The sequence below is a fragment of the Nannospalax galili genome, unplaced genomic scaffold, assembly GCF_000622305.1.
Source record: "Nannospalax galili isolate Female #2095 unplaced genomic scaffold, S.galili_v1.0 scaffold77, whole genome shotgun sequence".
Taxonomy (NCBI): domain Eukaryota; kingdom Metazoa; phylum Chordata; class Mammalia; order Rodentia; family Spalacidae; genus Nannospalax; species Nannospalax galili.
Window position 1 is genome coordinate 2,225,683 of NW_008341457.1, and position 25,273 is coordinate 2,250,955.

The 25,273-nt window shown below is 55.5% G+C and overlaps 2 protein-coding genes across 16 annotated transcripts in view; both read right to left on the reverse strand.

Moving 5' to 3' along the window:
- Nucleotides 1-797: 797 nt before the first annotated feature.
- Nucleotides 798-13,738, reverse strand: Matk (megakaryocyte-associated tyrosine kinase). Of its 6 annotated transcripts, XM_008837058.2 has the most exons (14): nucleotides 13,552-13,618; nucleotides 12,943-13,145; nucleotides 6,351-6,410; nucleotides 5,337-5,450; nucleotides 5,127-5,242; nucleotides 4,819-5,038; nucleotides 4,391-4,484; nucleotides 3,597-3,662; nucleotides 2,833-2,932; nucleotides 2,669-2,753; nucleotides 2,499-2,572; nucleotides 2,222-2,417; nucleotides 1,655-1,741; nucleotides 1,343-1,582 (listed from the first exon to the last, which is right to left on the reverse strand). In XM_008837058.2, exons 3-14 carry the CDS (start codon nucleotides 6,357-6,359, stop codon nucleotides 1,343-1,345), a joined length of 1,401 nt encoding a protein of 466 aa, XP_008835280.1. In that variant the 5' UTR covers nucleotides 6,360-6,410; nucleotides 12,943-13,145; nucleotides 13,552-13,618. The 6 variants fall into 6 exon arrangements, with proteins under 6 accessions (XP_029421238.1, XP_008835280.1, XP_008835281.1 ...); XM_029565378.1 differs by lacking the exons at nucleotides 12,943-13,145; nucleotides 13,552-13,618 and adding an exon at nucleotides 7,188-7,213 and having other exon boundaries at nucleotides 798-1,582; XM_008837059.3 differs by lacking the exon at nucleotides 12,943-13,145 and having other exon boundaries at nucleotides 13,552-13,738.
- A 768-nt stretch (nucleotides 13,739-14,506) lies between these two features.
- Nucleotides 14,507-25,273, reverse strand: part of Zfr2 (zinc finger RNA binding protein 2) — a 17,584-nt gene continuing 6,817 nt past the window's right edge. For 2 of the 10 annotated variants that reach the window (XM_029565381.1, XM_008837066.2), the window contains exons 5-18: nucleotides 24,087-24,269; nucleotides 23,257-23,443; nucleotides 21,945-22,081; nucleotides 21,411-21,530; nucleotides 20,579-20,718; nucleotides 20,125-20,233; nucleotides 19,572-19,738; nucleotides 19,133-19,307; nucleotides 17,974-18,112; nucleotides 17,787-17,884; nucleotides 17,564-17,659; nucleotides 17,091-17,202; nucleotides 15,973-16,070; nucleotides 14,507-15,398 (exon numbers count right to left, since the gene is read on the reverse strand). In XM_029565381.1, coding sequence (XP_029421241.1) covers nucleotides 15,225-15,398; nucleotides 15,973-16,070; nucleotides 17,091-17,202; nucleotides 17,564-17,659; nucleotides 17,787-17,884; nucleotides 17,974-18,112; nucleotides 19,133-19,307; nucleotides 19,572-19,738; nucleotides 20,125-20,233; nucleotides 20,579-20,718; nucleotides 21,411-21,530; nucleotides 21,945-22,081; nucleotides 23,257-23,443; nucleotides 24,087-24,269 — 1,935 coding nt within the window. In that variant the 3' untranslated portion in view covers nucleotides 14,507-15,224. Of the gene's footprint in view, nucleotides 15,772-15,972; nucleotides 16,071-17,090; nucleotides 17,203-17,563; nucleotides 17,660-17,786; nucleotides 17,885-17,973; nucleotides 18,113-19,132; nucleotides 19,308-19,571; nucleotides 19,739-20,124; nucleotides 20,234-20,578; nucleotides 20,719-21,410; nucleotides 21,531-21,944; nucleotides 22,082-23,256; nucleotides 23,444-24,086; nucleotides 24,270-25,273 lie in introns of all 10 variants that reach the window. The other 8 variants (XR_003850131.1, XM_017799154.2, XM_029565383.1 and 5 more) reach the window with 8 other exon arrangements.

The following is a 25,273-nucleotide window of genomic DNA, read 5'->3' on the forward strand; positions in this document are numbered from 1 at the left end:
TAGTGGTCTGTGTGGGTGGTGGATGAGTCTTGGTTGGCTCGTGTGCTGGGTGTATGCACAATCTCCTTTTCCTGTGCCTCTCTCTGAACAGTGTGCTGGCTACTTTAGTTTTCTACTTGATACCTGGGAAGAGGAAACCTCAGTTGGAGAATTAATTCTATTGGTCTGGCCTGTGGCCCTGTCTGTGAGGCATTTTCTTTATTGCTGATTGAAGTGGGTGTCCAACTCACTGTGGGCCTAGGCTGTGTCAGAGGGTGCTGGGCAAGCCAGTGAGCAGCTTGCCTCCTGATCTCTGCCTCAGTTCCTGCCTCCACATTCCTGCCCTGAGTGCCTACTTCAGTGTCCTTGATAAAGGACTGTGAGCTGTCAGTTTAGTAGCCCCTCTGCTCCCCAGGTGACTTTAGTGATGTTTCCTCGAAGCTGTGGAGATTTAAGCAGCAGAGCTTAAATGGGTTTTACTTCCCAGCCGGCCCTGAAGCAGGGTCCCTGCCTCAGTGCAAGAAAACACCCCTGGCTTTGGATCCCCAAAGTATTGGTCCCATCTTGACTCTGCCACCTGTTCTGAGCATCCTGCTGCCCCTGAGCCTCAGGTGCCCTCTGTGACAGGACATCCCTTGCATTCAGTGCTCATCCGGGATGTGGTCTGTACCCACACACAGGAAGGGACTGGTGCTTGCTGAGTTGGGCTTCTTTTTTTTTTCTTTTTGAGACTGGTTTCGCTATATAGCCCAAGCTGGCCTGGAATTCTTTATGTAGACCAGGCTAGCCTCAAACTCACAGAGATCCACCTGCCTCTGCCTCTGAGTGCTGGGACAGGCAGGCAGGGCACGGTCTACTAGGGATTACAAGAGGTATTGGGAGAGGACACTGGCCCTGGAGGCTGATGGGAAGTAAGTGGGTCCCCAGCCTGGCTGTTCCCTGCAGTGTTAGGGAGGCAGACACCACAGGGCAGGGACAGGTGCAGGCTGGGCCCACAGAGGCAGAGGACACTGGGGACTCTGGGCTGACAGTTGCAGGTCTCACTTGTCATCATGTGGGCTTCCAGCATCACAGGGATGGCACAGTGAGTAGGAGGGACACAGCCTGCAAAGTGGGGGTTCAGGAGCAGCCCCACTTCTCTGAGAGCCATTGCCCAGAGTACTATGCCAAGACAGGTGGGTAGAGGACACATGGGCGTCACAGGTACAGACATACAAAGTCCTTCCAATAGGTCTTTATGGGGGTCACTGTGTCCTGGTTGTGGGGGACCCAGGGATGCACAGATCCTGCACACAGACTCATCCTGTGTGGGTCCTCCTCATCCCGCATCCCTGCATCTCTGTCCTGGTCCAGGCCCCAGAGGTCAGGGGTCCTGGCTCCGGAGTGGAGCTGAGCCATCAGCCTCGTGTCCCCCGACGGGGCCAGAACTGCCTGTGCTGCGCAGCTCTCTGCCCAGTTTCTCAGCTATTTTTCGGAAGGGTGGACGGCGTGCAGGTTCAGCCTCCCAGCAGCTGCCCATGAGGGTGTGCACAGGGCCTGGGCAGCCCTCAGGGGGCTCCATGCGGTACCCCTTCTCCACGGCCTCTGACACCTCCTTGAGCGACTGTGGACAGAGGGTATGTGGCACAGCCACTGGATACAGAGGCTACCCCACTCCCCAGGGCCCAGGGCTTACCATCTTGGGGTACGGTGCTCTTCCATATGAGAAAACTTCCCACAGCAACACCCCAAAACTCCAGACGTCAGATTTGCTAGAAAACTTCTATGAGGGGCCAGAGATTAGGGTGAGGAAGGGTGCCCTTAGGCTTCCTGCCTGACTTCCCCCAAGAAGCCCTCCTGTGTTGACTCACTGGACACAATCCCTGGCTAAAGCCTTCTGTTCCGTGTTAGGCCCACGCCCACAGAGATGGGGAAACTGAGACACTGAAAGGAATCCTATGGCACTGGGTGTGATGGTGCACACCTTTAACCCTGGCACCTGGGAGGCAGAGGCAGGCAGCTCTCTTTGAGATGGAGGCCAGCCTAGTCTATATAGTGAGTTTCAAGCTAGCTGGAGCTACAGGGAGACTCTGTCTCAATCAGTCAATCACAGGAATCCTACAGCTTTCCAGAGCAGCAGGCAGTTTTCTCTTGCAGGCTCAGAGAGGTCAAGCAACAGGCTCAAGGTCACACAGCATAACTGGGGCAACAAGCTTGTTCCAAGGAACCCCAAATCCCCAGGGAGAGGTGGAAAGGGGCTCACCCCATTCTTGAGAGCCTCAGGTGCTGTCCACTTGACTGGAAGCCGGCTAGAGTCCAGCCCCTTCCTCTCAGCCTTGGCCAGGCCAAAGTCACTGACCTTGGCCACCAAATCCTCGGATACTAGGATGTTGCGGGCGGCCAGGTCCCGGTGGACCAGCTTTTTGCTCTCTAGGTACTCCATGCCCTCAGCCACGTGCCTGGGGAGGGACAAGGCAGGCTCGCCCTACAACCTGGCTGGTCCGTTTCCCCCCTAGATCTTTGCAAGGAACTGCACTTACACAGAAAACTGCAGGAGCTGAGCAGTGCTCACAAGAGCGCGGCCCCGCGTGCGCAGGAAGTTCACCAGGTTGCCCTGTTTGGGGGAGGGACCTGGGGAATCTCCAGGCTGTCAGGCCACACACACCCCCTTGCCTGACTGCACCCACCTCTCGCCACGTGTCCCCTGTACCTTGCTCACGTGCTCCATGACAATGTACAGGCCATGGTGCAGGATGACACCCAGCAGCCTAACCAGGTTCCGGTGCTGCAGTTTCCTGGGGTGGGGAGCAGGAAGGGCGATCACACCTGGGACCCCAAACTCAGGACCCCTCCCCTATCCACCCAGGCACTCACGTCATCACGGCTGTCTCATCCAGGAAGGCCTGCGCTGTCACATCACACTTGATGTTCTTAACAGCGACTTTTTGCCCCAGGTACTCACCCTGCAGGACGGCTGTGGACAGGACAGAGCTCAGGAGGGACAGACAGACACAAGCAACTGCCTAGAAACACCCAGTAAGGGGCTGGAGGCATGGTTCAGGGGTAGAGTGACAGCCTAGAATCCCCAGTGAGGGGCTGGGGATGTGGCTCAGGGGTAGAGTGACAGCCTAGAATCCCCAGTGAGGGGCTGGGGATGTGGCTCAGGGGTAGAGTGACAGCCTAGAATCCCCAGTGAGGGGCTGGGGGCGTGGCTCAGGAGTTGAGCCTTGGCCATGTGTGCAGATAAGATGGCCTTGGCTTAAACTTCACAGTACTATAAAGATAAGTGAGTCAGATATGATGACTATCTCCCAACATGTCCTCATTATTCAGAATTCAAATTCTTGTGCCATAAAAAACCACAGAAGTCTTGGCCAGGCATTTGCATAGCATCAGGCTAGGGACAGGTCACAGTTCAGACACCAGTGCATTTTTCCATCTGCTGTTTCTGACCTAAGCCCAGAACCCTACAAAATAACAGGCTTTCCCGGTAGAGCTGTATAGGTGATTCTAAAAGGCTGAGGATGGCTGACAAAGTGGGGGACAGTGAAGAGCAGCCCTGTCTGTCCTCTGCCCCCTGGCTGGGAGGTGACGGGCCTGTGGGAGCAGCATCCCCCTTCTGCACCCCCATTTCTCACCTCCAAACTCTCCCTCACCAATCTGTGCCCCCAGGGTCAAGTGCTGTAGATCCAGTAACCAGCCGGCTGCAGGGACAACAGGACCCAGTCATGGGGGATGCATGCCCTGACCTTCCCACGCAGACTGCACCAGACAAGACATGGTGTGATGTCCCCACCTGCCCCAGCCACAGGCATGTGCCTGCCCGTCCCAGCAGTCACCACAGTCTATATTCCAGACACCCCACTCCTGGTACTAAGTACATTCTTGCAAGATACAGGCTGTCCTGGACTGGTGGCTGTCTTCACAGCTGAGTTCTGCCCTGTTCCCCCATCCAGCCTTGGCTGTGGGCTGGGGTCAGGCACCATGGTGCCCTTGTGTTCCCTCCAACTCTGTGACAGGGTCTTCCCATCCTGACCATTATCTCCCAGGAACACACAGCAAAAGGGACAATGAATATGGAGAGCCACAAAAATTTTGGAACCTTCTAGGAAAGATTCCAGAGTCTTCCAGGGCTGTGGTCTCCTTGAGCCCTTGTCCCTAGGGCCCCTGTGTGCTCTGGAAAACCCTGCAATTGGCTCTGAGGATGTCCTCTTCCTCCCCAGCCTTCTTTAGTCCCACACCTGAAGACTCTATTACAGCATCACGCTCTGCGCTGGGACTGTTTCCGAGGTTCCAGAGCCCACAGGCTAGACTAAGGGCTTGGTCAGGAGGCTGGGGTTGGAAGGAGAGGCTGGGAGGGGGAGGCTGAGGCCTGAGGCCAAGAAGTGGATTGATGTGAGTAAGGGGTCCCCTCTCCCTGGGGCAGCCATACCCTTGGCCAGCTCCTCCTCGGCCGACTTGGCACCCTGTTTTCTCTTGGGTTTCACCAGCTTGGTGCAGATGGCTCCCTTGTCGTTGCTATAGTGCTGTGGGGACCAGCAGGGGCCAGGAGCTGGACTGCAGCTCCGGAACCCCTGTTCCCACCCCTTCCTGCCCCTTGCCTCTTGAGGGTACCAAGCTAAGATGTGCTGGTTTCCATGGAAACAACAGGGGTGTATGATGGATGCGGAGGGGCACATCTGTGGATTTACCATCAACCTGGGGCTCCCGGGAAGGGGTGACCCCAGTCCTAGAGGTAGAAGCTGGGTGGCTTGGGCCACTTATGGGTCTATGGCTCCCAGGGACCCACCCTCTGTATCCTGTTGGAAACAATGCTAGTGTTCCCCATCTGCCTGGTCCCAGCCTTCCCCAACAGGTCACCTCCACCATGTCCATTAAATTGCAGAAACACACAGCCTCGTCGATGGTGAGCTGGCCATTTCGATGCAGGACACGGTAGTGGATGACGTCCCGGCCAAAACTCACACACAGGACATAGTCACCTGGGTGTCTCGCGGACTCCCGCACCAGGAACAGCCCGTCCTCTGGGGGCTGCAGCTGCTGAACTGCCTCCTGGCCTGAGATCTTACCATGAAACCATCTGCAGAGACAGGATGCCAGGTGGGGGGCACAGAGCGGCTGGGGACACGATGCTATCACCCCCCATGTGCACCAGGGCCACCACTCACGGCATGAGACTGAGCTTGGGGTCTGCAGACAGAGCCTCACGCTCCCGTAGCGCCCCGGCTGCCAGCAGTCCCTCCTGCCCGCTGCTGTGGTGCTTGGCACGGTACCAGCTTTTGCTCTACCAAGGGAAAGGGACAGAGCCATAGGTAACCTATCCTAGCACCCACAGGTGCACTCCATACCTGCCCCACACCCAGGGACTCTCCACTCACCTCGCAGGCCTCTAAGATGGTCACCATGTCGCCCTTACGAAAGGCCAACTCGCCAGGTTTGGGGCGTGAGTTCTCACACTTGGTCATACATTGAGTCCCTGGGGCCCAGCGCCGCTGGAAGAGAGAAGGAGGCAGGGGGATGACATCCAAGAAAGAAGGAAAGAAGGCCAGGGAGACCAGAGACAGAAAACACCAACGGGCAGGACAGGGACAAGAGAGAGGATGAGGGGGTGGATGAGATTTAGGCCTGGCTCTCGGGAGACTGAGGCAGGGGAATTCCAGACCAGCTGAAGGCCAGCCTGGGTTACAGAGGGAGACCCTGTCTTCAAATTAAAATGAAAAGGGGCTGGAGAGCTGGCTCAGCGGTTAAGAGCACTGGCTGATCTTGCAGAGGACCCGGGTTCAGTTTCCAGCACCCACATGGAGGCTAACAACTGTTTGTAACTCCAATTCAAGGAGATCTGATGCCCTCTTCTGGCCTCTGTGGGCATTGCATGCATGTGGTGCACGTAACAAATATGCAGGCAAAACACTCAAAAAATAAAAATAAATTAAAAACACTCATACACATAAAATAAAAGGACCAGGTGTGATAGCCAGCTGGGCTACATAGCAAGTTCAAGGCCAGACTGGGCTACATAGTTCCAGGCCAGCTGGGGCTACAAGGACACTGTGTCTCAAAATAATAAGAAAATAATAAGAAAATAAATAAAAAAGACTCAGGGTGTGGCTCAGTGGTAGGTGCTCTGTAACATTTGCAAAGGTCCTGGGTTCTGTTCCCAGACTACGAAAGGCAGAGAGAGAGAAAGATGAAAGTAAAAAACAGACTTGCTTAGAAGGTGGACAGTGCTTGGTTCCATCAGCCACACATAGAGGCCGGGGCGCATGATCTAGCGAAGACCTGGGGGGCCGTCGGTGGGTGCAGCCCTCGGGCACACTGAGCCCCAGGGGTCCCACTTCCCACATGATGGGGCAGTTGGCAAAGTTCTGGGGCCCCAGGACCCCCACACTCACGGTTGGCATCCTAGCTGCAGCAGGCTGGGGGTGCCAGGCTCGGAGGAAGTGAGGGCTCACCTGGGGAGAAGAGAGTGTCAGGCTATCTTCTAGTGGGAGGGGGTTCCCCAAGTCTAGTTCCTTCCACTGGATCTACAGGAAAGAAGCAGAGACCTCCCCAAAGCATCCCTTGGGGTGGCTGGGAGACTGGTCCCCTCTAAAGCCCTTGACTTTACCCGGGAAAGAGCCTTGGCATCCAAGCTATCTAACGCCAGCCAAGGGACCCTGAAGCCTTGCCCCGCCATTGCTCAGGAAGGGAAACTGAGGCACGGGGCCAGAAGTAGAGGGATCTGATGACTCAGGCGGCAGAGCCAGCACAGTATGTGGGTGGGAAGGTGCTACCCAGCTGGGCCTCCACTTCCTCCTTCCTGGGCAGTGGCCTGGGGTGGTGATTCAAGGTCATTCCTGGGAATCTGACCCTGGAGTGGAGCCCAGGGCGCGCAGGGTGTCACCGGGAGTCACCAAGGAAGTATCTGGAAGATTCTTCAGCAGGGACAGAGCAAAAGTCCCCCATGTGGCCCAGACTCCAGCTGCAACTCCAGATGTGCCTCTCGTGTTCCCCCAGACAGGTAGCTGGGCAGTGAGAACCCAGGGCAGGTCTAGGGTGCGTTTCTGTCTCCCCTCAAGTCCCCAGGCCCACATTGAAGATTGCAGATGAGCAACACAACCATACAGGGCGCCTGGGGCTGGGACTCAGGGTGCGCAGGCGGAGGCGCACGTGCATCTGGGGACAAGTGTGCACCCCGCCACCCGTGTGTGCGACTGCGCGCGACACGGAACCTGGGGGGCCGTGTGCACCTGTGCCTGCCCGGTCACACACGGTCCATGCAGTGGCCCGGCGGGGAAACTCAGGAACGCGCACCGCACCCGGGAAAAACCCATCTGCAGGCATCCCGGTCGCTCTAGGGCACATCTGGGTGTTCCCTCACCTCAGGGTTCAGGATCATCCTCAGGGGGCGGTCCTTCCCCTCCATCCCTGCGGACGCAGCTCACCTGCTCAGGGCACGCCCTGTGCGCGCCCCCAGGAGGGTCCCCCGCCAGCAGGCTGTGCACCCCGAGGCTCAACTCGGAGCAAGTTCCACCGTTTCCTCATTTTGGGGAGGGAGGGAGGGAGGGAGGATGGAGGGGACCCGGCTGGGAAGCCCCCGCGGGTCCTAGCGCCGGCCGTACTACGTGAGCGTGTCTCCTCCCGGCTCCACCTCCCCGCGCAGCCCGAGCCCCTGCTGGGTGCTGGGTGCTCTTGGGGTCCTCGCTGGAGCCCTGGCCTCTGGTTACCCAGCCCCGGGGAAAAATGGGAACTGGGAATGCAGAACAGGGGCCGCATGCAGACACGCACACACCCCTTAAGAGAAATGCCAGCCACACCCTGCACAGTCTCACTCTGTCATCCCAGCACTCCGGACGCAGAGGCAGGCAGATCTCAGTGAGATCGAGGCCAGCCTGGCCTACATAGATAATTCCATGTCCGCTGGGTTACATAGTAAGACTGTCTTTAAAAAACAATCTTGCCGGGCGTGGTGGTGCAGGCCTTTAATCCCAGCACTTGTGAGTTCAAGGCCAGCCTGGTCTACATAGTGAGTTCCAGGACATCTGGGGCTACAGGGAGACCCTGTCTCAAAAAGACAAAAAAAATTTTTTTTTATTTTTTATATTTATTATTTTAATTTTATGTGTATGAGTGTATTGCCTGCATGGATGTGAGTGCACCTGTGTCTTGCAATGCCGCGGAGGTCAGAAAAGGGCTTAGGATTCCTCTGGAGCTGAAGTTAAGGAAGGTTTGTGCCATGTAGGTGCTGGGAATTGAACGTGGGTCTTCTGCAAGAGCATTCAGTGCTCTTAATCGTTGAGCCATCTCTCCAGCCCCCACCAAAATAATTTTAAAAATTAAAGTGAAAGGGCCAGTGAGAGGGCTTAGCAGGTACAGGGGCTTGCCCTGAAGCCTGAAGACCTGAGTTTGAATCACTGGAGCCAACATGGTGGAGGGAGAGAACGGGCCTCCCCAGTTAGCCTTTGACTTCCATATTTCTACTGTGCCAGGCATATATACACATAAATAACTAAATAAATGTAAGAAAAAATTTAAAGTAGAAAGAGGGCTGGGGGCAGCTCAGTGTTAGAGCCAAATTTGAACAGAGGACTCTGCCCCAGTGGACACACTCCCCCCCCAGAGGCATAGGTTATTAAAAGTTCCAGGACAGCTGGGTGTGGTGGTGCATGCCCTCAATCCCAGCACTTGGGAGGCAGAGGCAGGAGGATCTTTGTGAGTTGGAGGCCAGCCTGGTCTACAAAGCAAGTTCTAGGCCAGCTGGAGCTACATGGAGACCCTGTCTTAAATTAAAAAAAAAAAAAAAGTTCCAGGGGAGAGGCTGCTCAGCAGCTAGGAGCACTGGCTGCTCTTGCAGAGAGAGGACCCAGGTTCATTTCCCAGCACCCACATGGCGGGTAACAGCAACCCCAATTCCAGGAGATCTGGCATCCTCTTCTGACCTGTGGACGTTGCATGCATGTGGTGCACTTACATGCAGGCAAACATTCATATACACAAAATAATTTTATTAATATTAAATATTAATATTAATAATATTAAAAATGTTCCAGCTAGGCATGGTGGCTCACGCCTTTAATCCCAGCACTTGGGAGGCAGAGGTAGGCAGGCAGATCTCTGTGAGTTCAAGGCCAGCTGGTCTCCATAGTAAGTTCCAGGACAGTTGGGGCTACAGGGAGACCCTGTCTCAAAAAGACAAAAAAAAAAAAACAAGTTCCAGTGCCAGGTGTGAGATAGGCCTTATGAACCATCAGTCAAGAAGCCCTTAGTTACCCATCAGAACTAGACGCTAAGACCCTGTTGCTGAAACAGCTTTTGCTTTGGTCAAATGATACTGAGAAATCAAGCCCACACTGACCAGGAAACCCCATCCCTGCTGGCTAGCTTTCACAGGTCTGGAAGCTTCTACAGGCTGCAGGGGAGAAAAGACATCCAGGGTGTCCCCATCACTGGCCCTGAGGCTGCACTGTGGACAGGTGCCCGGAGAAATGGGTCCCCAGTCACTCTTCCATTGGTCTCCAGGGAGGGAGTTTCTGTCTGGTGCTATGGACCTGATCAGAAGCCTGGGGCTGAGGGTCCCAGTTCCCGGGGAACATAGCACGCTTGCTAAATGGTCATGTCAAACTGCCTTCTAAATGTCTATGTTCATACCTGTAGATTCGTGAAGGACAGAAAGTAGGGGCTGTGGCTCTAGCCCAATGAGCAGAGTGCTTGTAGCTCAGTTGGTAGTGCTTGTAGCTTGTGACCCACCTGTCATCCCAGTTTTAGGGAGATGGGGGCAGGAGGATCAGGAGTTCAAGGTCAGCGTGGGCTATGAGACCCTGTCACTAAACAAGCTGGAAAACTGTGTGCATTGAAATGAGAGTCTCGGTGGGGTTAAGTGCTGCACACTTGTGATTTCTGGGTTCTGGGGAGGCTGAGGCAGGAGGATGGAAGGTCCAGACACTATCTGAAGCAAATGTCTCGGACAACAATGTCTCCTTGTGCACCGTCTTCATGGAGCTGGCTGGGGGACAGTCTGGAGTGAGGCACACCCACTTCTCAGGGACCTAATGTCTGCTATTCCAGGGACACCAGGGACTCACCTTTGACAAATGGTCACAGCCTAAAATAAACCTGTCAAGACACGGAAACCACAGCACCAGGAAGCCCTTGCCACCTCAGCCTCTGCCACAGACCTCTCCCATGAGACCAGCTGCTCAACTGGGACCTGTGCACACAGTCTGGAGACATCTATGATGCCCTAACAGGGCTGGGGTTGTAGCTCAGTGGGTATATTGCTTGTGGCTGAGTTGGTAGAGTGCTTATAGCTGAGTTGGTGGAGTGCTTTTGGTTCAGTGGGCAAAGCTAGCCTAGCACACACAAGGTCCTGGGTTCCATCCCCATCGCCACATAAACCAGGCATGATGGCGCACACCTCTCATCCCAGCACTAGGGAGGTAGAGGCAGGAGGATCAGGAGTTCAGGTCATCCTCAGCTACATAGTGAGATCCAGGCCAGTCTGGGCTACATGAGACTCTGTCTTAAATAAATGACTCTAAAATGCCTTCTAGCTTGTTTTAAGACAAAGTTTCACTCAAAACACAGTCTAACCTCAAACCCGAGATCCTCCTGCCTAAGCCTCCCTAATGCTGGGATGACAGAGAATGGGCCACCATGCCTGGCTTTCAAAACAGATTAAAAAAAAAAAAAGTAACACGGAGGGCTTGGCACTCCATTCCTGTCCCTTGTGCACTGAGAATTCATTGAGCCCATTTTGCAGATGTGCAAACGGAGGCTTCAAAGATTGCTACTGTTGGTCAGGGCTGCCAACAGGTTGGGGATATCTGAGTCATGTGGTTCCTGTGGAAATCGCTGACTGCCCGCCTATTCCCAGCTGGCACTCCTGGCCGGATCTCTATGCTCCAATTAGCCTTTAAATTTAGCTTTGCTCCTTGTGCTGGGGGACCTCAAGATCCAGTGAGGATCTTTTTAGGAAACTGGCCCTTATTTTTTGGGAGGCAGCTGCAGTGTGCTGGCCACCTTGTTATTGCTTGCATGGGTGTCTTTGGGGGGGCGGGCTGTCTGCTTTGAGGCACTCTGTTGGGAGGTTGGTTTCCCTGAGTCCGTGGTGCTCTTATTAAAGGCAAAGCTGAAGGCCAGGTGAGGTGGCCCACACATTTAGTCCCAGCACTCGGGAGGCAGAGGAAGGCAAATCTCTGTGAGTTCAAGACCAGCCTGGTCTATGTAGTGAGTTAGTTACAGGGCAGCTGCAGCTACGGGGAGACCCTGTCTCAAAAATATAAATAAATAAATAAATAAATAAATAAATAAATAAATAAATAAGTAACAAAACGAGCTGGGCATTGTATACAAAGCTGGGCTGCTGGATCCACTTTAGCTTTGCCCCATAGCTCTGGCCGGACAGAGGGAGGGCATGGCTGAGCTCCTTGCTGGGGCCCACCCTATCTACCCCAGGGCTCCCTTTCTGCTCCCTGATCTTGCCCTGGCTCCTTCAGCTGCCATCTCTCTGGCCCCTTCCTACCTTCCTTGCCACCTCAGGCCACAGCCCAGCTCCAGGGCCTTTGCATGGCTACTGTGTCTCCCAGGAGCCCTCCCTGGCCCCCCACTGCCGTGTGCACTCACCACCTCTCTATGTTACAAATACATAAATAAGCTGTTCAGCTTTGTGAACACAGCTTAGCATTGCCTGGAAGAGTCTCATCAAGACAGGGTCTCATGATGTAACTCAGGCTGGCCTCAGTCTCACAGATACCCACCTGCCTCGGTCTCCCAAGTGCTGGGATGTCACCACACCTGGCTTCATTTTTCTTTTATTATTATTTTATGAGACAGTCTCACTACGAAGCCCGGCTGGTCACAAACTTTCAATCATGATACACTAAGTACACAATAACCAGGAAATAATCAGAGTTATTATTTTATGTCTGGGGAATCAAAATGGTATATACACATTACTACCATTGGTATTGAAAAAAACCAAGGCATAGCCCAATGTGGTGACACTTGTCTTTAATCCCAGTACTTGGGAAGCAGAGGCAGACAGATCTGTGAGATCAAGGCCAACTTGGGCTATGTAGCACATTCCAGGTCAGTTGGGAATATAGGGAGACCCTGTCCCAAAAAAGAAAAAAGCAATAGTAATATTAACAAACAAACAAACAAACAAACAAACAAACAAACAAGAGGACCTGGAGAGATGGCTCAGTGGTTAAGGGCACTGACTGCTCTTGCAGAGGACCTGGGTTCGATTCCCAGCACCCACATGGAGGCTACAAATTGTCCTTAACTCCAATTCCAAGGGAATCCGAAGCCCTCTTCTGACCTCTGAGGCACTGTACAACATGGGTACACTCACATACATGCAGGCAGTACACTCACACATAAAATGAAAATAATAAATAAAATATATTTTTTAAAAGTTTAAAAAAAACAAAACAAATCACAAGAACCACAAGATACTGGAGTGTGCAAGATGGCTCAGCAGGTAAAGGGGCTTGCAGCTAAGCCTGATGACCTGAGTCTGATCCCCGAGACCCACGTGGTAGGAGAGAACTGACTCCCACAAGTTGTCCCCTGAACTCCAAACACAATCACAGCATGCTTGCTGCCCACCCCCAACATAAAATAACTAAAGTTTAAAAGAAACTGGTGGCGAATAGACTTTAGCACTTTCCTTTTTCCCATTTTTTCTAATTTTTCACATTTTTTCCCTTCCTTCCTTCCTCACTTCCCTCCCTCCGTCCCTCCATCCCTCCATCCCTCCGTCCCTCCCTCCCTCCTTCCTTCCTTCCCTTCTTTTTTGGTCTTTTTGAGACAGGGTCTCCCTGTAGCCCCAGCTGTCCTGGAACTCGCTATGTAGACCAGGCTGGCCTTAAACTCACAGAGATCTGCCTGCCTCTGCCTCCTGAGTGCTGGGACTAAACCCGTGGGCCACCATGCCCGGCACTTTTTTTTTCCTAATAGGACAAACCTAACACATTAGAATATTTAAATGGAATAAAATACCTATGATATAATCATCAGCATTTTATGCATGCTTCTGTGCACAGCTTGGTGGCAGGGAGCCACCTCCAGAACCTTCCATCTTCACACACTGAAGCCGTGCTCCCCTTTCCACACCAACTTCATGCACTCTTCAGTCCCCACTTCCTGTCTGTGGGGAACCTCTCTGGAGTGTCTGTTTGGCTCCTGTCACAGATACCGTGTCCCTGGGGAACAATCCCTGTTGGTGTCAGAATGCCGTTCATGGCTGTGCAATATTCCAGGGCGGCTGGTCCTTGCCATGTGTGCCCGCTCATCCCTGGACAAGTATTTCGTTTATGTGAATCACACTGAACATGAGTGTGCAAATATCCATTTCCTGGTATTTTCTTTTCAAAATGTCAGTGAACACGGGGGTGGAGAGTGGTTTCTGTTCCCCAGTCTCCTCCTGCTGCCTGTTATTTTGAGCTGGAGACACCGCCCAGGATCCCTCCATCTTTCCCGGGGGTGAGTAGTAACCTTACACATGCAGGTGGCAGGAGTGCCCTTCCCTTTAGGGCTTCGGTTCCCGACCCCTCCTGCCAGATCGGCTGCAGCCCCGCCCACACGCTTGCGTCATCCACCCACACTCACCTTGTCTCCTGGCAACGCTCTCCTGCTTCGGTGGCCTGGTCCAGCTTCTGGGGGAGGGATGCTGCTAGCGCCCTGGGGCGGGAATCTGGCTTCCTGACTAGTTTGGGGTCCGGGTGGTCCTGCCCCACCCCTGCTGGTCTCTTTCGGGGTCCCCTGCACCGTGGGGACCAGGATGGAGGAGGGAAGGTCAGATGCTGTGGCTGTTCAAGGCTCCAGCTCCATCACACAGACGGAGCGCCATCTGAGCTGAATTCTGAGCTCACCAAATGTTAGATTTTGCTGTCTCTCGTCCCGTGGTTTGGGGTTGCTAGGCGGGTCCAACTTAACTCTTTGTCACCTGGTGTACACTGATCTCCCCTCTCGGGGAGACAGGGCTGGGCCTGTGGCTAGTGGAGGGACCATGCCTGGAGTATAGTGCAGTGGGCCTCTGTCCTGTTCACCTGCCACCTTGCCTGGCCACCGCGGGTCCTGCTTCCTGTCCCCTCCCTATGAGCTGAGCTGTGGTTAACCATCGTCCTCTGTAACCAGTCGCAGGGACATGGGCCCTGGACACCCTGGTAAGAAATTTCCTCACTGAGTCACTGGTGGGTGGCCTGTCCTGTTCACACCTGGGACTTCCTGGACAGGCAGACGTGCCTCCTGTCCACAGGGGGCTCAATGTCCTTTTCATGACTTCATCTGAGGTGGACACTGGATACGGCAGTGTGGCAGGTAGCCCCCAGAAGAGGCCGGAAGGACGGGGAGGGTGGCAGGTGCAAACATCCTGGGGCTGCAGTGAGACCAGGCTGGGGCAGAGGGAAGGGGAGCAGGTGGATTCTGATAAGGCCTTCTTAGACTTGGGGTTCAGCTGGGGAGGGAGTGGGGAGCTTGGGACGTGAGAAGGTGACAGGGAGACTGCAGGAACCCGTCACCCCTCCTCATATGCACAGCTGAAGTGAGGGACACACAGCCACACTTGGGCAGAGCTCCTTTATTTCTACCCCAGCCCGATTTCTGGATGGTTCTAGAGATGTTGGGCTGCTGAGCCACACGGGACTGGCATTCAAGTCCACAGATGGAATGGAGTGTATTGGAAGCCTGGGATCCATGGGTGGCCTTTTCTCTGAATGCCATTGGGGGCTGCAAGGGTGGAGGGCTGCAGGAGGGGTACAGGGCAGGGCTGCACCCCATGCCCTGAAGTCCACAGGGTAATGTGGGGCAGCGCAGGCCCTGTCTGTGCAAGGCACTCAGTGATGGGGTGGCAGGGTCTGGGGTGGGGATCCCACTGTGGGGTTAGGTGATGACATCCTGGGGGCCCCTAGCTGTGTCCTCACAGCTGGAGGGGAGTTGAAGTGTCTGTCTGAGGGACTTGGTTGGGTTGGGAGTTTGGGGATCCAGCTCTGTAACCGCTCCCCCCGCCAACTCTAGGACTTCTAGAAAGTTCCAGGTTTCCTTCCTTGGCATTCTGCTTATAGATCCTACTTGCTCTGGATGTCATAGGGGAGTTTAAGTCCCAAGACTGGGGTGTGAAGGTCACTGGGTGGCCTTGCTGAGGGGACCAGGGCCATGGGTGTGGGAGCCACCCCTGGGGGATCCCACAGTGTAGTGAATGAACCTACAGATGCAATGGTTGAGTAGCTGTAGCCCAGCAGCCCTGTCCTGCGCAGGCATGGGGATGTGCTGTGATGGCTGGATCATGGCAGCCCTGCTGTGCCTGGCCGGCCTCGCTTCTCTCCAGAGACTTCCTGGGCCTGGCTAGCCTCCCGCATCCTCTTCCGAGCCCGAGCCCCAAATCTGCTCCTTGGGGGCAGCTGCTCCATGCCAAGGACTTTGTGGATCTGGCGGAAAGCCAGGAGGCGCAGGGCATGCTGCAGACAACATGGCCCATGAGCACGGATAGCCAGGCACCAAAAACCAGGCCTGGGGGCTCAGGCTGCTCCCCGCCTTCCCATTATGGCAGGTCCCAGAATTCGGCCCCTAGGGAAGGTCACTCCAGGCTGGATGCTGGCCTGGAGCCCCCGGATGTACCACTTCTCTTACCTGGTCACAGGACTACAAACCCTGTGTTGAGCCACTTTCATGACTGTGGTAGAGCTTCTGTTTTGTGGGCTCTCATGTAGCCCAGGCTGTTCTCGAACTCACTATGTAGATGAGGATGACCCTGAACTCCTGATGCTCCTGTCTCTAGCTCCCGGGTGCTGGGATGACAAGTGCGAGCCACTACACCTGATTTATGGGGTTCTGGGGATGAACCCAGGGCCTGGTGTATGCAAGGTGAGCACTCTACCCCTGAGCTACAATCACTCTACCCACTGAGCTTCAGTGCTGGTCATTACTTTTTTTGAGCTGGGTCTCATTGTGCAGCCCAGGCTGGCACTGCCCTCAGAGGCGCCCACTACTCTGGGCCTCCTCTCTGCAGGACCGGTTTGGGGACCCTCGTACCTGTGCACTGGCCGTCAGGTCCTCTCTCTGCTGTGGGGTCATGGGCTCCAAAGCATCTTGTGGGTCTTTCTCACATGGGTCCTGCAGGCCTGGGCCATCTGAACCAGGAGAGGGTGGACAGCCTGGTAAGAGGCTTGTGTGGCCATACAGTCCACACAGTCTGTACCTGAATCTGCCACATGTGCCATCCCGTGGTCCACATTAGGCCAGGCCTGCCTTTGGTGGCACAGGGTCTCTTTTGGGGTATGCAGGGGTCCCCTATGGCCCCCAGGGTCCTTTTACATGTGTGTGCATCCTAGCCTGTGTGATTACAAAAAAATGCCCAAGTGATAGACCTGACCTTTGACCCTCTTCCCCACTCAGAATTAGCCATGCCTCTGAAAGCCCCAGGGACACCTTTCCCAGGCCAGTTCTGTCCCCTGGGGAGAGGGTACAGTACCACTTTCTGTCTCTGAACTCCTTAGCTGAGGGTGAACTCCTGATCTTCCTGCCTCACCTTCACCAGTGCTGGGATGACAGGCACGTCACCACACCTGGTTTATGTGGTGTTGGGATGAACCTGATGGGGCCTCATGCCTGCCAGGTCAGTGCTCTATCCACTGAGCAGCAAACACTGCACTCACTGAGCTACAATCGCTCTACCCACTGAACTACAATCGCTCTACCCACTGAGCTACAATCACTCTACCCACTGAGCTACAAGCATTCATTCACATAAGCACTCTACCCATTAAGCTACAAGCACTCTATCCTCTGAGCTACAAGCACTCTGGCCCACTGAGCTCCAGCCCCAGTCCTCACAGTGTGGCTCACTACTGTGAACCTGCTGAGTTCTGATGTGTCATTATTCAAATGCATGTGGGTTTAGCAAGCACTAGGTGTCCTGATCCATAGGAGACAGTGGCTGGTCTTAGCTTGGGGATGACAGAGACCCCAAGTCCTGGTCATCCTCAGTTCTTGTGCCCTGGGGGGTGGGTGGTGACAGGGCCACTGCCCTTGAGTTGCAGGCTGTGGACCACTGTTTCAATGGAGGGCCTGACCCTCTCTTCTTGGACAGAGTGGGTGGCCTCGGGCTCTGCTGCCCACCCCCAGCCTGCCCACCTGTGCCAGGCCCTGACCTGTAAGGAGAGTTCCCGTGGCCAGACACTCCAGGACACGGCGCACAGCATCCCCAGGGCTCAGGGGCCGGGCTGCGCTGCTCAGAACCTTCTCCACCAATAGCTCCATGGCCTGGAGGGATGGGGACAAGGTCACGCTGGGACAAGCTGAGGGTTCTATTGACTTAGGGCTCCCCTCTTCAGAGCAGGAAGCCCCGAGGCCAGGTTGAACCATATGATGGCCCAAGTTTCTCACCCTGATGCCAGGAGGTCTGAGTGTTGGCTACCCATTTCCCTGGGGCCTCTGAATTTGCATGGGGCAAGGACTTCACCAATCATTTGGGGTTTAGGGTAATGCCAGACAAACAGGCCAGTGGCCAGAGCCTGGAGACACCCTCACCCCCCACACCTCCACCACCTGTCCTACCCACCCACTCCAGGATGCCAGGCTCTGTGCAGAGGGCTGGCTTGTGGTCCCTTCTGGCAGGACTTACCCAGGCGGGCAGGGCACCCCAGGGGGGCAGGCGACGGCGCAGTTCCTGCAGGACTCGAATGATAATCACGCACGGCTGCAGGCCGCTGGCTCGAGCCTGAGTGAGAAACAGGCACTCTGTCAGCGGTCACCCCAGGCTAGACCAGAGCTGACCCAGGGTCCCACAGGTGCTCCAGCCCAGTGGCTGCCGACTGTCTCTGTACCCCTGTCCACACACCCCTGACCTGGAACCACTTGGCATGGCGGAGGGCTGCCAGGGCCTCAAGACAGCTCTTCCGACTCAGGACATCTTCAGGGTCTGCTGGAGGATCTTGCAATCCTTCTAGAAGGAACAAGAAGACACTGAATCCCTGAGCATGCAAGAAGGCTGCCCTGACTAAAAACTCTGGACAGGGAGTTGGGGGACTGTACCTCTTTTTGCAGTGGGTTCCTCCCGCATTAGGGGTGAGGTGGCGGACACGGTGACCTGCACCCCAGGCTCCTCGTGGGCCGATATGACAATATTGGCTTCAGGGTCAGACGAGACCTCATACCTGTCCTCCGTCAGTATCTAGAATAAATGCAACTCGAGGCCACATGACTCTAGCTGAGGGCCCTGTGCACACGAGTAAGGAACGCCGCCTGCGGGTGTGCCAGTGTCTACCCTCATGTGCCTGCTACCAGGGTGCCAGACCCTGTGTCAGGTGTCAGGGACAGCCAGGGTACACACGTGCAGGAACACTGTGAGGAGCAAAGAGCCGTCATCATTCAGTAACAAGACGAGGCCTGATAGGAAATCATTGGTGAGTGAGATAGCGGAGTGCGGACAAAAGGGACAAACAGCCCCTTTTACACTACAATGTTGGTCACCCCTGTGGTCACAAAGGTAAAGCTGCCCTAAGCTGTCACTGTTACCCCTGGATCCAAACCTCAAGAGAGCGCTTCTTATCAGTGTGGGGACTGGTCTCAGGGTTCCACAGGCTGCGCAGGTGCTCACCACGGAGCCCAGCTGGCCTGGAACTTGCTATGCAGACCAGACTGGCCTCCAAATCACAGAGACCTGCCTTCCTCTGCCTCCCAAGTTCTGGGACTAACGGTGTGCGCTACTATGCCTGACTAGTCCTATTATTTTATTTTAGTTTTTGGTCTTTTTGAGACAGGGTCTCCCTGTAGCCCCAGCTGTCCTGGAACTCACTATGTAGACCAGGCTGGCCTTGAACTCACAGAAATCCACCTTCCTCTGCCTCCTGAGTGTTGGGATTAAAGGCATGCACCACCACGCCTGGCTTAAAATGTTTTTTTCATTTTATTTCTATTTCATGTGAGTGTTTGCCTGTATATATATATAAGTGTATCTGTGTCATGCAATGCCCATGGAGGCCAGAAGAGGGCATCAGATTCCCCTGGAACTGGAATTATAGGTGGTTGTTTGCTGCCATGTGGTTGCTGGGATCCAAATCTGGGTCATCTGCAAGAGCAGCCAGTGCTCCTAATCACTGAGCATCTCTACAGCCCCACAAGCTCTGGTTTCTTAAGGCCCTGACCAGGAGCCCAAGAGCCTGGGGTGCAGGTCCTGCCAGGGCCCCCTTACCTGCAGCTCCCTTGGCAGCTCACGGGCGATCCTGTGCAGCAGGGAGCGTGTGGGCTTCTTGGAGCAGAGCAGTGTGAGCTGCACACTGCGGTCCCCCCGCAGGAGCAGGCCCTTGGCCAGGATGCCAACACGCACCACACCCTTGAGCATCCGAGGTGGTGGGGGTGACAGGCTGCTGTGGAGACAGGGCCATGGGGACATCATCAGGAAGGGGGGCAGCAGAGAGATCAAAGGGGCGCTGCACCCCTCAGTATCCTCAGCTTGTAAAAGGGACCTGCCCCTCTACCAGACACTGACTGGTGGAACTGCATGCCTGCTGCTGTCGCCAGGGTCACCTCAGGCCACATACAGACCATCCACGGGTGAAAGGTTTGGGCTGAGACCAGGCCTGTGGCCCTCACAGTCCCACAGCCCCACCAGCCTGGTGCCAGCTGATTACCCGTCCTGGCTGCTCTCCTCAGCCAATGTGTCAGACACCAGCCTGAGTGCCCGCTCGGCATGGGACACAGCAGTCTGCACGGCCCGCAGCTCCTCCTCGGTGGGGTAAATGGTGGCGTGTTTGCACATGACATGGCGGTCATCGCTAGTCTCTGGTCGGCGCCCTGGCTGTGGAGACAGTCACTCTCATCAAGGAGGGAAACAAGGGGTTTCTTGCACTGAGCAGCCTAGGGACAACGCAACTGGCCTTGGGGTAGCGGCAGGTGCTGAGGGAACCATGACTGGTGGGCAGTGGCCATGGCCACGTGAGCAGCTCCTGGGGAGGAACAGGGTGACCCTAAGCAGTGGCCAGCCTTAGGGCTATCAGCATGTCAGGACAGATGCCTCTGGATGACTGGACTCAGCCAAGTGCAGACAGATGTGTGACAGGATGCCAGGCAGGTCACTCTCTGGAATGGGGGCTGAGGCCCCCCAACCCTAGACAGCCTCAGAGTCCTGAGCCCTGTGACTGGCTCCTGGGGTGGACTGAGGGGGTCCTCAAGTGTCACACCCACCTGACGCCGGGTGGTGGCTGTTCCAGGCCTGGCTATGGGGGCTGGTAGGGCCCAGGTGGGTGACACAGGCAGCTGCTCCTCACTTTGGGGCTGTGGCTCCTCTGGCTGCCTGTGGGGACCAGATAGAGACACCGGACTGTGTGGCCACCAGGGAGCCCGAGGCAGCCCAGCAGACCCATTCCAGCCAGGGGCACCCAGGACTGGGCAGAAGCTGTGCCACCTGTAGCCACAAGCAAGGCAGAACCATCTGGCACAAGGTGGGCACCACAGGGGGACACACACATGGGGACAGAAGTCCGGGGACAGTAGACAGGGGACATCAAAGGTCAGGGGACATGGGGATGCCCAAAGTTAGGGGGGGAAACTGGACAGGAGACTCTGGAGGTTGGGGGATGCAGGGACACCTCAGGTCAGGGGAACCAGGGTTGGAGACAGGAGCATCATGCACAGACACCTCAGCTCTGAGCTCCAGCACCTCGCATCCTCAAGCTGCACCTGCGCCAGCTGCCTCTGTCTCTGCAGCCGGTCGGCCAGCACCCTCTGCACACGGCTACTGGCTCTGGTGGCCACCGGGAGGGTCGGATCCACTTTCCTCTGCAAATGAAAAGTGAGGTGGTGACACCAGAAGCCATGTGACAGGAGCAGAGCAGCCACATCAGAATGTCCTCCAGCTGTGGATCCAAGAGACTTGGGCTCACAGCCCCCATCTCCACAGCCCATACCACAATGGGGCAATGGGGCCTGAGGAGGTCAGCGCATGACACTGAGCTCACTGCAGCTGAATTAGGACACGTCCAGGAAATTCTCCTGAGGGGATTTGTGGTTGTGTCTAAATAACTAAGACTTCCATTGATAACCTGAGAGACCAGCCAGACACAGCCACACACTCAGAGACCTGTATATTACAGGAGCACAGAACGCTGCTCAAAGAACCGTTGAAGGGGACACACTACCTGCCCAAACTTCAAACCACCAGCACTGCTTGAATGACTAAAACAATCATTCCTGACCAAAAGCACTCAGTGAAAGGAAGTAAGACACAAGGACAGGGATTTTGAGGGGACAGAAAGTAGACACTTTTCAAAGACAAGTGAAGACTATAATATGCACACACCCACCTACCCATTCACCCACCCATCTACCTGTTCATGCATCCAACCACCCATCCACCCACCCACCCACCCATTCACCAATCTACCTATTCATCCACCCATCCTTCCCCTACCCTGGAGCCTCAGGTGACAGTGTCAACAATGTTCCCACCCCTGCTGTGGCTGTGGCCCTACCCTGTACTGCAGGCGGTGCCGGCGCCCGGTCAGGTGCATGTCCCTGGCATTGCAGTCATTGAAGCTGCACTCACACAGCTTGCAACGGAAGCGGATCACCTTTCCCTCGTCGTTGCACACCTGGGACACAAACATGGCTGCCCAACCACCAGCTGGGATGTCCTGGAGGACACCAGACACCCAGATACTGTGTCTCCCTATGTGACCACAGGCCTGTGCTTGCTGAGGGAGGTGACCTGGTCATCCAGGCCCTGCACCCACTTCCCCTGTCCCTTCCTCCTCCAAAGCCACCCTCAGGTGCTAGAGCATCCCATGATGCCTTGTTGGCTGTCAAGAACCTCATCCCTACAGCTTCTTTGCACCCAGTCCCCGCAGGCAAGTGACAGGCTCCTGCACACAGGTCCCAGCACTGGGCAAAAGGCAGAGTAGGTGACCACTGGGGCAAATCTGCCACCTGTCACCCTGTGCACAGGTCGGACCACACTTTGTGCTCTGTGGCAGCAGGACACAGTAACCCCAGCAGTCTGGGCTCACCTCCTCCACATACTCCGGGCCCACAGGCTCCATGTCCTCACAGCCCCTGGATGCTGGTTCTTGGGGTGCCTCTGCATTGGGATGTGCTGGTCGCCTATCTCCAGGTTTGCTGTGTGCTGTCTGTGACTCAGGAGGCCCTGGAGAAAGCAAGGCTGACTGAAGCCCAGGTTCAGCTCGGCCCTGGCCCACTGTACATGATGGGGATTCGAGCTGCTGGACAGCTGGCACGTCCCTTCTGAGAAGGTTGTCATGGGCAACGTGGAGTCACTCAGCTCTGAAGGGACATGCTGTGACAGGATATAACATAGATCTATGTGGTGACAGGGTGCAGTGCAGAGACAGCACGCCATTGATCATCCCTCATGCAGCACAGAGGAGCAGCTCTTGATCTCTGCAAGTGATGGCTGACATTCTCCAGTGAGGCCCTGTCACCTCAAGTGAGGGCGGACATGCCTGTGACCTTCCATTCAAACTAAGTTTTGCAGCCAGGGCTCGCTGGGCACACCAGGAGGCCAGCACTCAGATCACAAGCTCAGTTCAGTGTGGTCTATGCAGAGAGGTCTTGGCTCAAAAAAAAAAAGGGCTGAGGGCATGGCTCAGGGGAGGAGTGACAGCCTAGAATCCCCCAGTGAGGGGCTGGGGCATGGCTCAGGGTAGAGTGACAGCCTAGAATCCTCTAGTGAGGGGGCTGAGGGCATGGCTCAGGGGAGGAGTGACAGCCTTAGAGTGACAGCCTAGAATCCCCCAGTGAGGGGCTGGGGGCGTGGCTCAGGGTAGAGTGACAGCCTAGAATCCCCCAGTGAGGGGCTGGGGGCGTGGCTCAGGGTAGAGTGACAGCCTAGAATCCCCCAGTGAGGGGCTGGGGGCGTGGCTCAGGGTAGAGTGACAGCCTAGAATCCCCCAGTGAGGGGCTGGGGGCGTGGCTCAGGGTAGAGTGACAGCCTAGAATCCCCCAGTGAGGGGCTGGGGGCGTGGCTCAGGGTAGAGTGACAGCCTAGAATCCCCCAGTGAGGGGCTGGGGGCGTGGCTCAGGGTAGAGTGACAGCCTAGAATCCCCCAGTGAGGGGCTGGGGGCGTGGCTCAGGGTAGAGTGACAGCCTAGAATCCCCCAGTGAGGGGCTGGGGGCGTGGCTCAGGGTAGAGTGACAGCCTAGAATCCCCCAGTGAGGGGCTGGGGGCGTGGCTCAGGGTAGAGTGACAGCCTAGAATCCCCAGTGAGGGGCTGGGGGCGTGGCTCAGGGGTGGAGTGACAGCCTAGATAGAATCCTCAGTAGATACTGGGTCATGGGCGCATGTGTACAGAATTAGAGACCTGTACCCTTGCGTGAGCCTGTAAGTCCCTTGGCTGCTGATGGCCGGCCTGATGTGTGTGAGCTGTAGTGAGCATGAGAGTCATGCTTGGCCCGAAGGTTGCTATCTGAGGCTCGGGTGCAGGTGGCACTCCTTGGCGTGGGCTCAGCGGGAATGGGCTTCCCCAGTCTGGTGTGCAGCTTGAAAACCTGAAACAGACCCCATCCCATGGTCAGAGTGGAGTTTGGGAAACAGGGTAGGCATGCCACACATGAACAGGCTCCCCAGTGTGCTGGTGGAGCATGCTTTTAACCACAGCACAGGCAGAGGCAGGTGGATCTCAGTGAGACCAGGCTGGCCTATACAGGGAGAGTTCTAGGCCAGCTGGGGCTACAGGGAGACCCTGTCTCAAGAAGACTCAAACCAAACCAAAGTAGAAAAGCCTCCTACCTGCCTAGGGTCCCATTTCCTACAGACCATTGTCACCATCTCTCCGACATTTGCTGGCTCCCACTAACCCTCTTCTCCCAACTCTGCTCCACCTTATCTTCCTCTCCGCTACCAAGAGACGCATGGTTCAGGGCCCCCCAGGGAACACACCTCCACCACACACTTCAGTTTCGAAGGGCCTCCACCTCCAGCCTTTTCGTCCCCATCACCTCGGACACACCTCAACATCTGCCCCATGAGTCTCAGCAGAGTACCAGCCTGGGAAGTGATGCATTCAGCTCCCCTGCCTGGCCTAGCTGCCCATGGCCAGGCCATTATTCCCTTCTGTGTCTGCCTCCTCTGTCTCCTGGCTGGCACCTGTTCACAGTGTGGGAGTCACAGACGCACCCTGGAAGCTAGTACCTTCTGGTGCCTGGCTCCCCGCATGTGAGCGGCATAGGCGTCTGCCCCGGTGCAGGACACAGCACACAGGCCGCAGTGCAGCTGGCCCTGTGGCCCTCTCGTGCTGCCGCTGGGCTGTGCACCTGTCCTTTGAGCCGCCTGCTTTTTCCGGTGTTTCTGCCCTTCCAGGTGGTCTCGGTAGGTCTGGAACATAAGTCAAGGGCTGAGTGGGTACACCAAGCAACCAGCATGGGCATCCCTGCAGGCTGCAGAAGTACAGTGGGGCAGAGGCCACTGTCCCCCTCCTCCAACACACACTGAGAAACGGTGACCACCCTAAGATTCTGGCTAAGAAACAAAAAACATCTTCTTTTTTCCACAAAGGAATTGGATTCTTAAGAAAATCCAATCCCCGAGGATCCCAGGTCTAGCTTAGGAGCCGGGGAGGGGGGAGGCAGTGGTGGTGGCCATCAAAGAGATTCTGGCTTTTCTGGGCTGAAGCTGTAGAGTGCTTATAGCTCAGTGGGGAGAGCGCTTGCAGCTCAGTGTATGCTTGTAGCACACAGGAGGCCCTGGTTCCATCCCCAGCACCACATAACCAGGTGTGGTGTCACACACCTGTCATTACAGCACTTGAGAGGGGGAAGACAGGAGGATCAAGATTTCAGAGTCATCCTTGGCTACATAGTGACTTTGAGACCAGCCTGGTTAACATGAGACTGTCTTAAAAGAAAAAAAATCTGGGCGTGGTGGTGCAAGCCTTCAATCCCAGCACTCGGGAGGCAGAGGCAGGTGGACCTAGCCACAGGCAGCTTGGTTTGTATACCAGTTCTAATACACCAAAACGGCTCCACAGGAGGGAAACCAATGTTAATCAGGGGGCCTAGCATCTGGGGATTCAGTGCCCAGAATGCCTGACCACCCAGCCCTTGCACACAACACTGGGCACAGATCATGAGAACAGGGGCCACTTATGCCAGCAAGATTCGACGAAGCCTTGAACGAAGATTCTGCAGAAACGGACGACAGATATGAATACACAGGTGGTTGGTTCTGGGGGTTAAAGATGGAAGGTATACAGGTGCATGTCCGTCATCCCAGCATGGGAGGCTGGGCAGGAGGATCAAGACTTCAAGGGCAGCCTGGCCTACATAGCAAGACTTTCTCTCTGTATGTATGTGCATGTTTATATACACATGTGTGTGTGT

Bases quoted from the DNA above. Each gene is read 5' to 3' on its own strand.
- Matk (XM_008837057.3), bottom strand. From the start codon at position 7,363: ATGGAGGGGAAGGACCGCCCCCTGAGGATGATCCTGAACCCTGAG. The intron at 5,243-5,336 runs GTGAGTGGAGAG...TTCCCTTGGTAG, and splicing joins CCATCTTAGAGGCCTGCGAG to AGCAAAAGCTGGTACCGTGC. The intron at 2,418-2,498 runs GTAAGTGCAGTT...GTCCCTCCCCAG, and splicing joins CAGCTCCTGCAGTTTTCTGT to GCACGTGGCTGAGGGCATGG.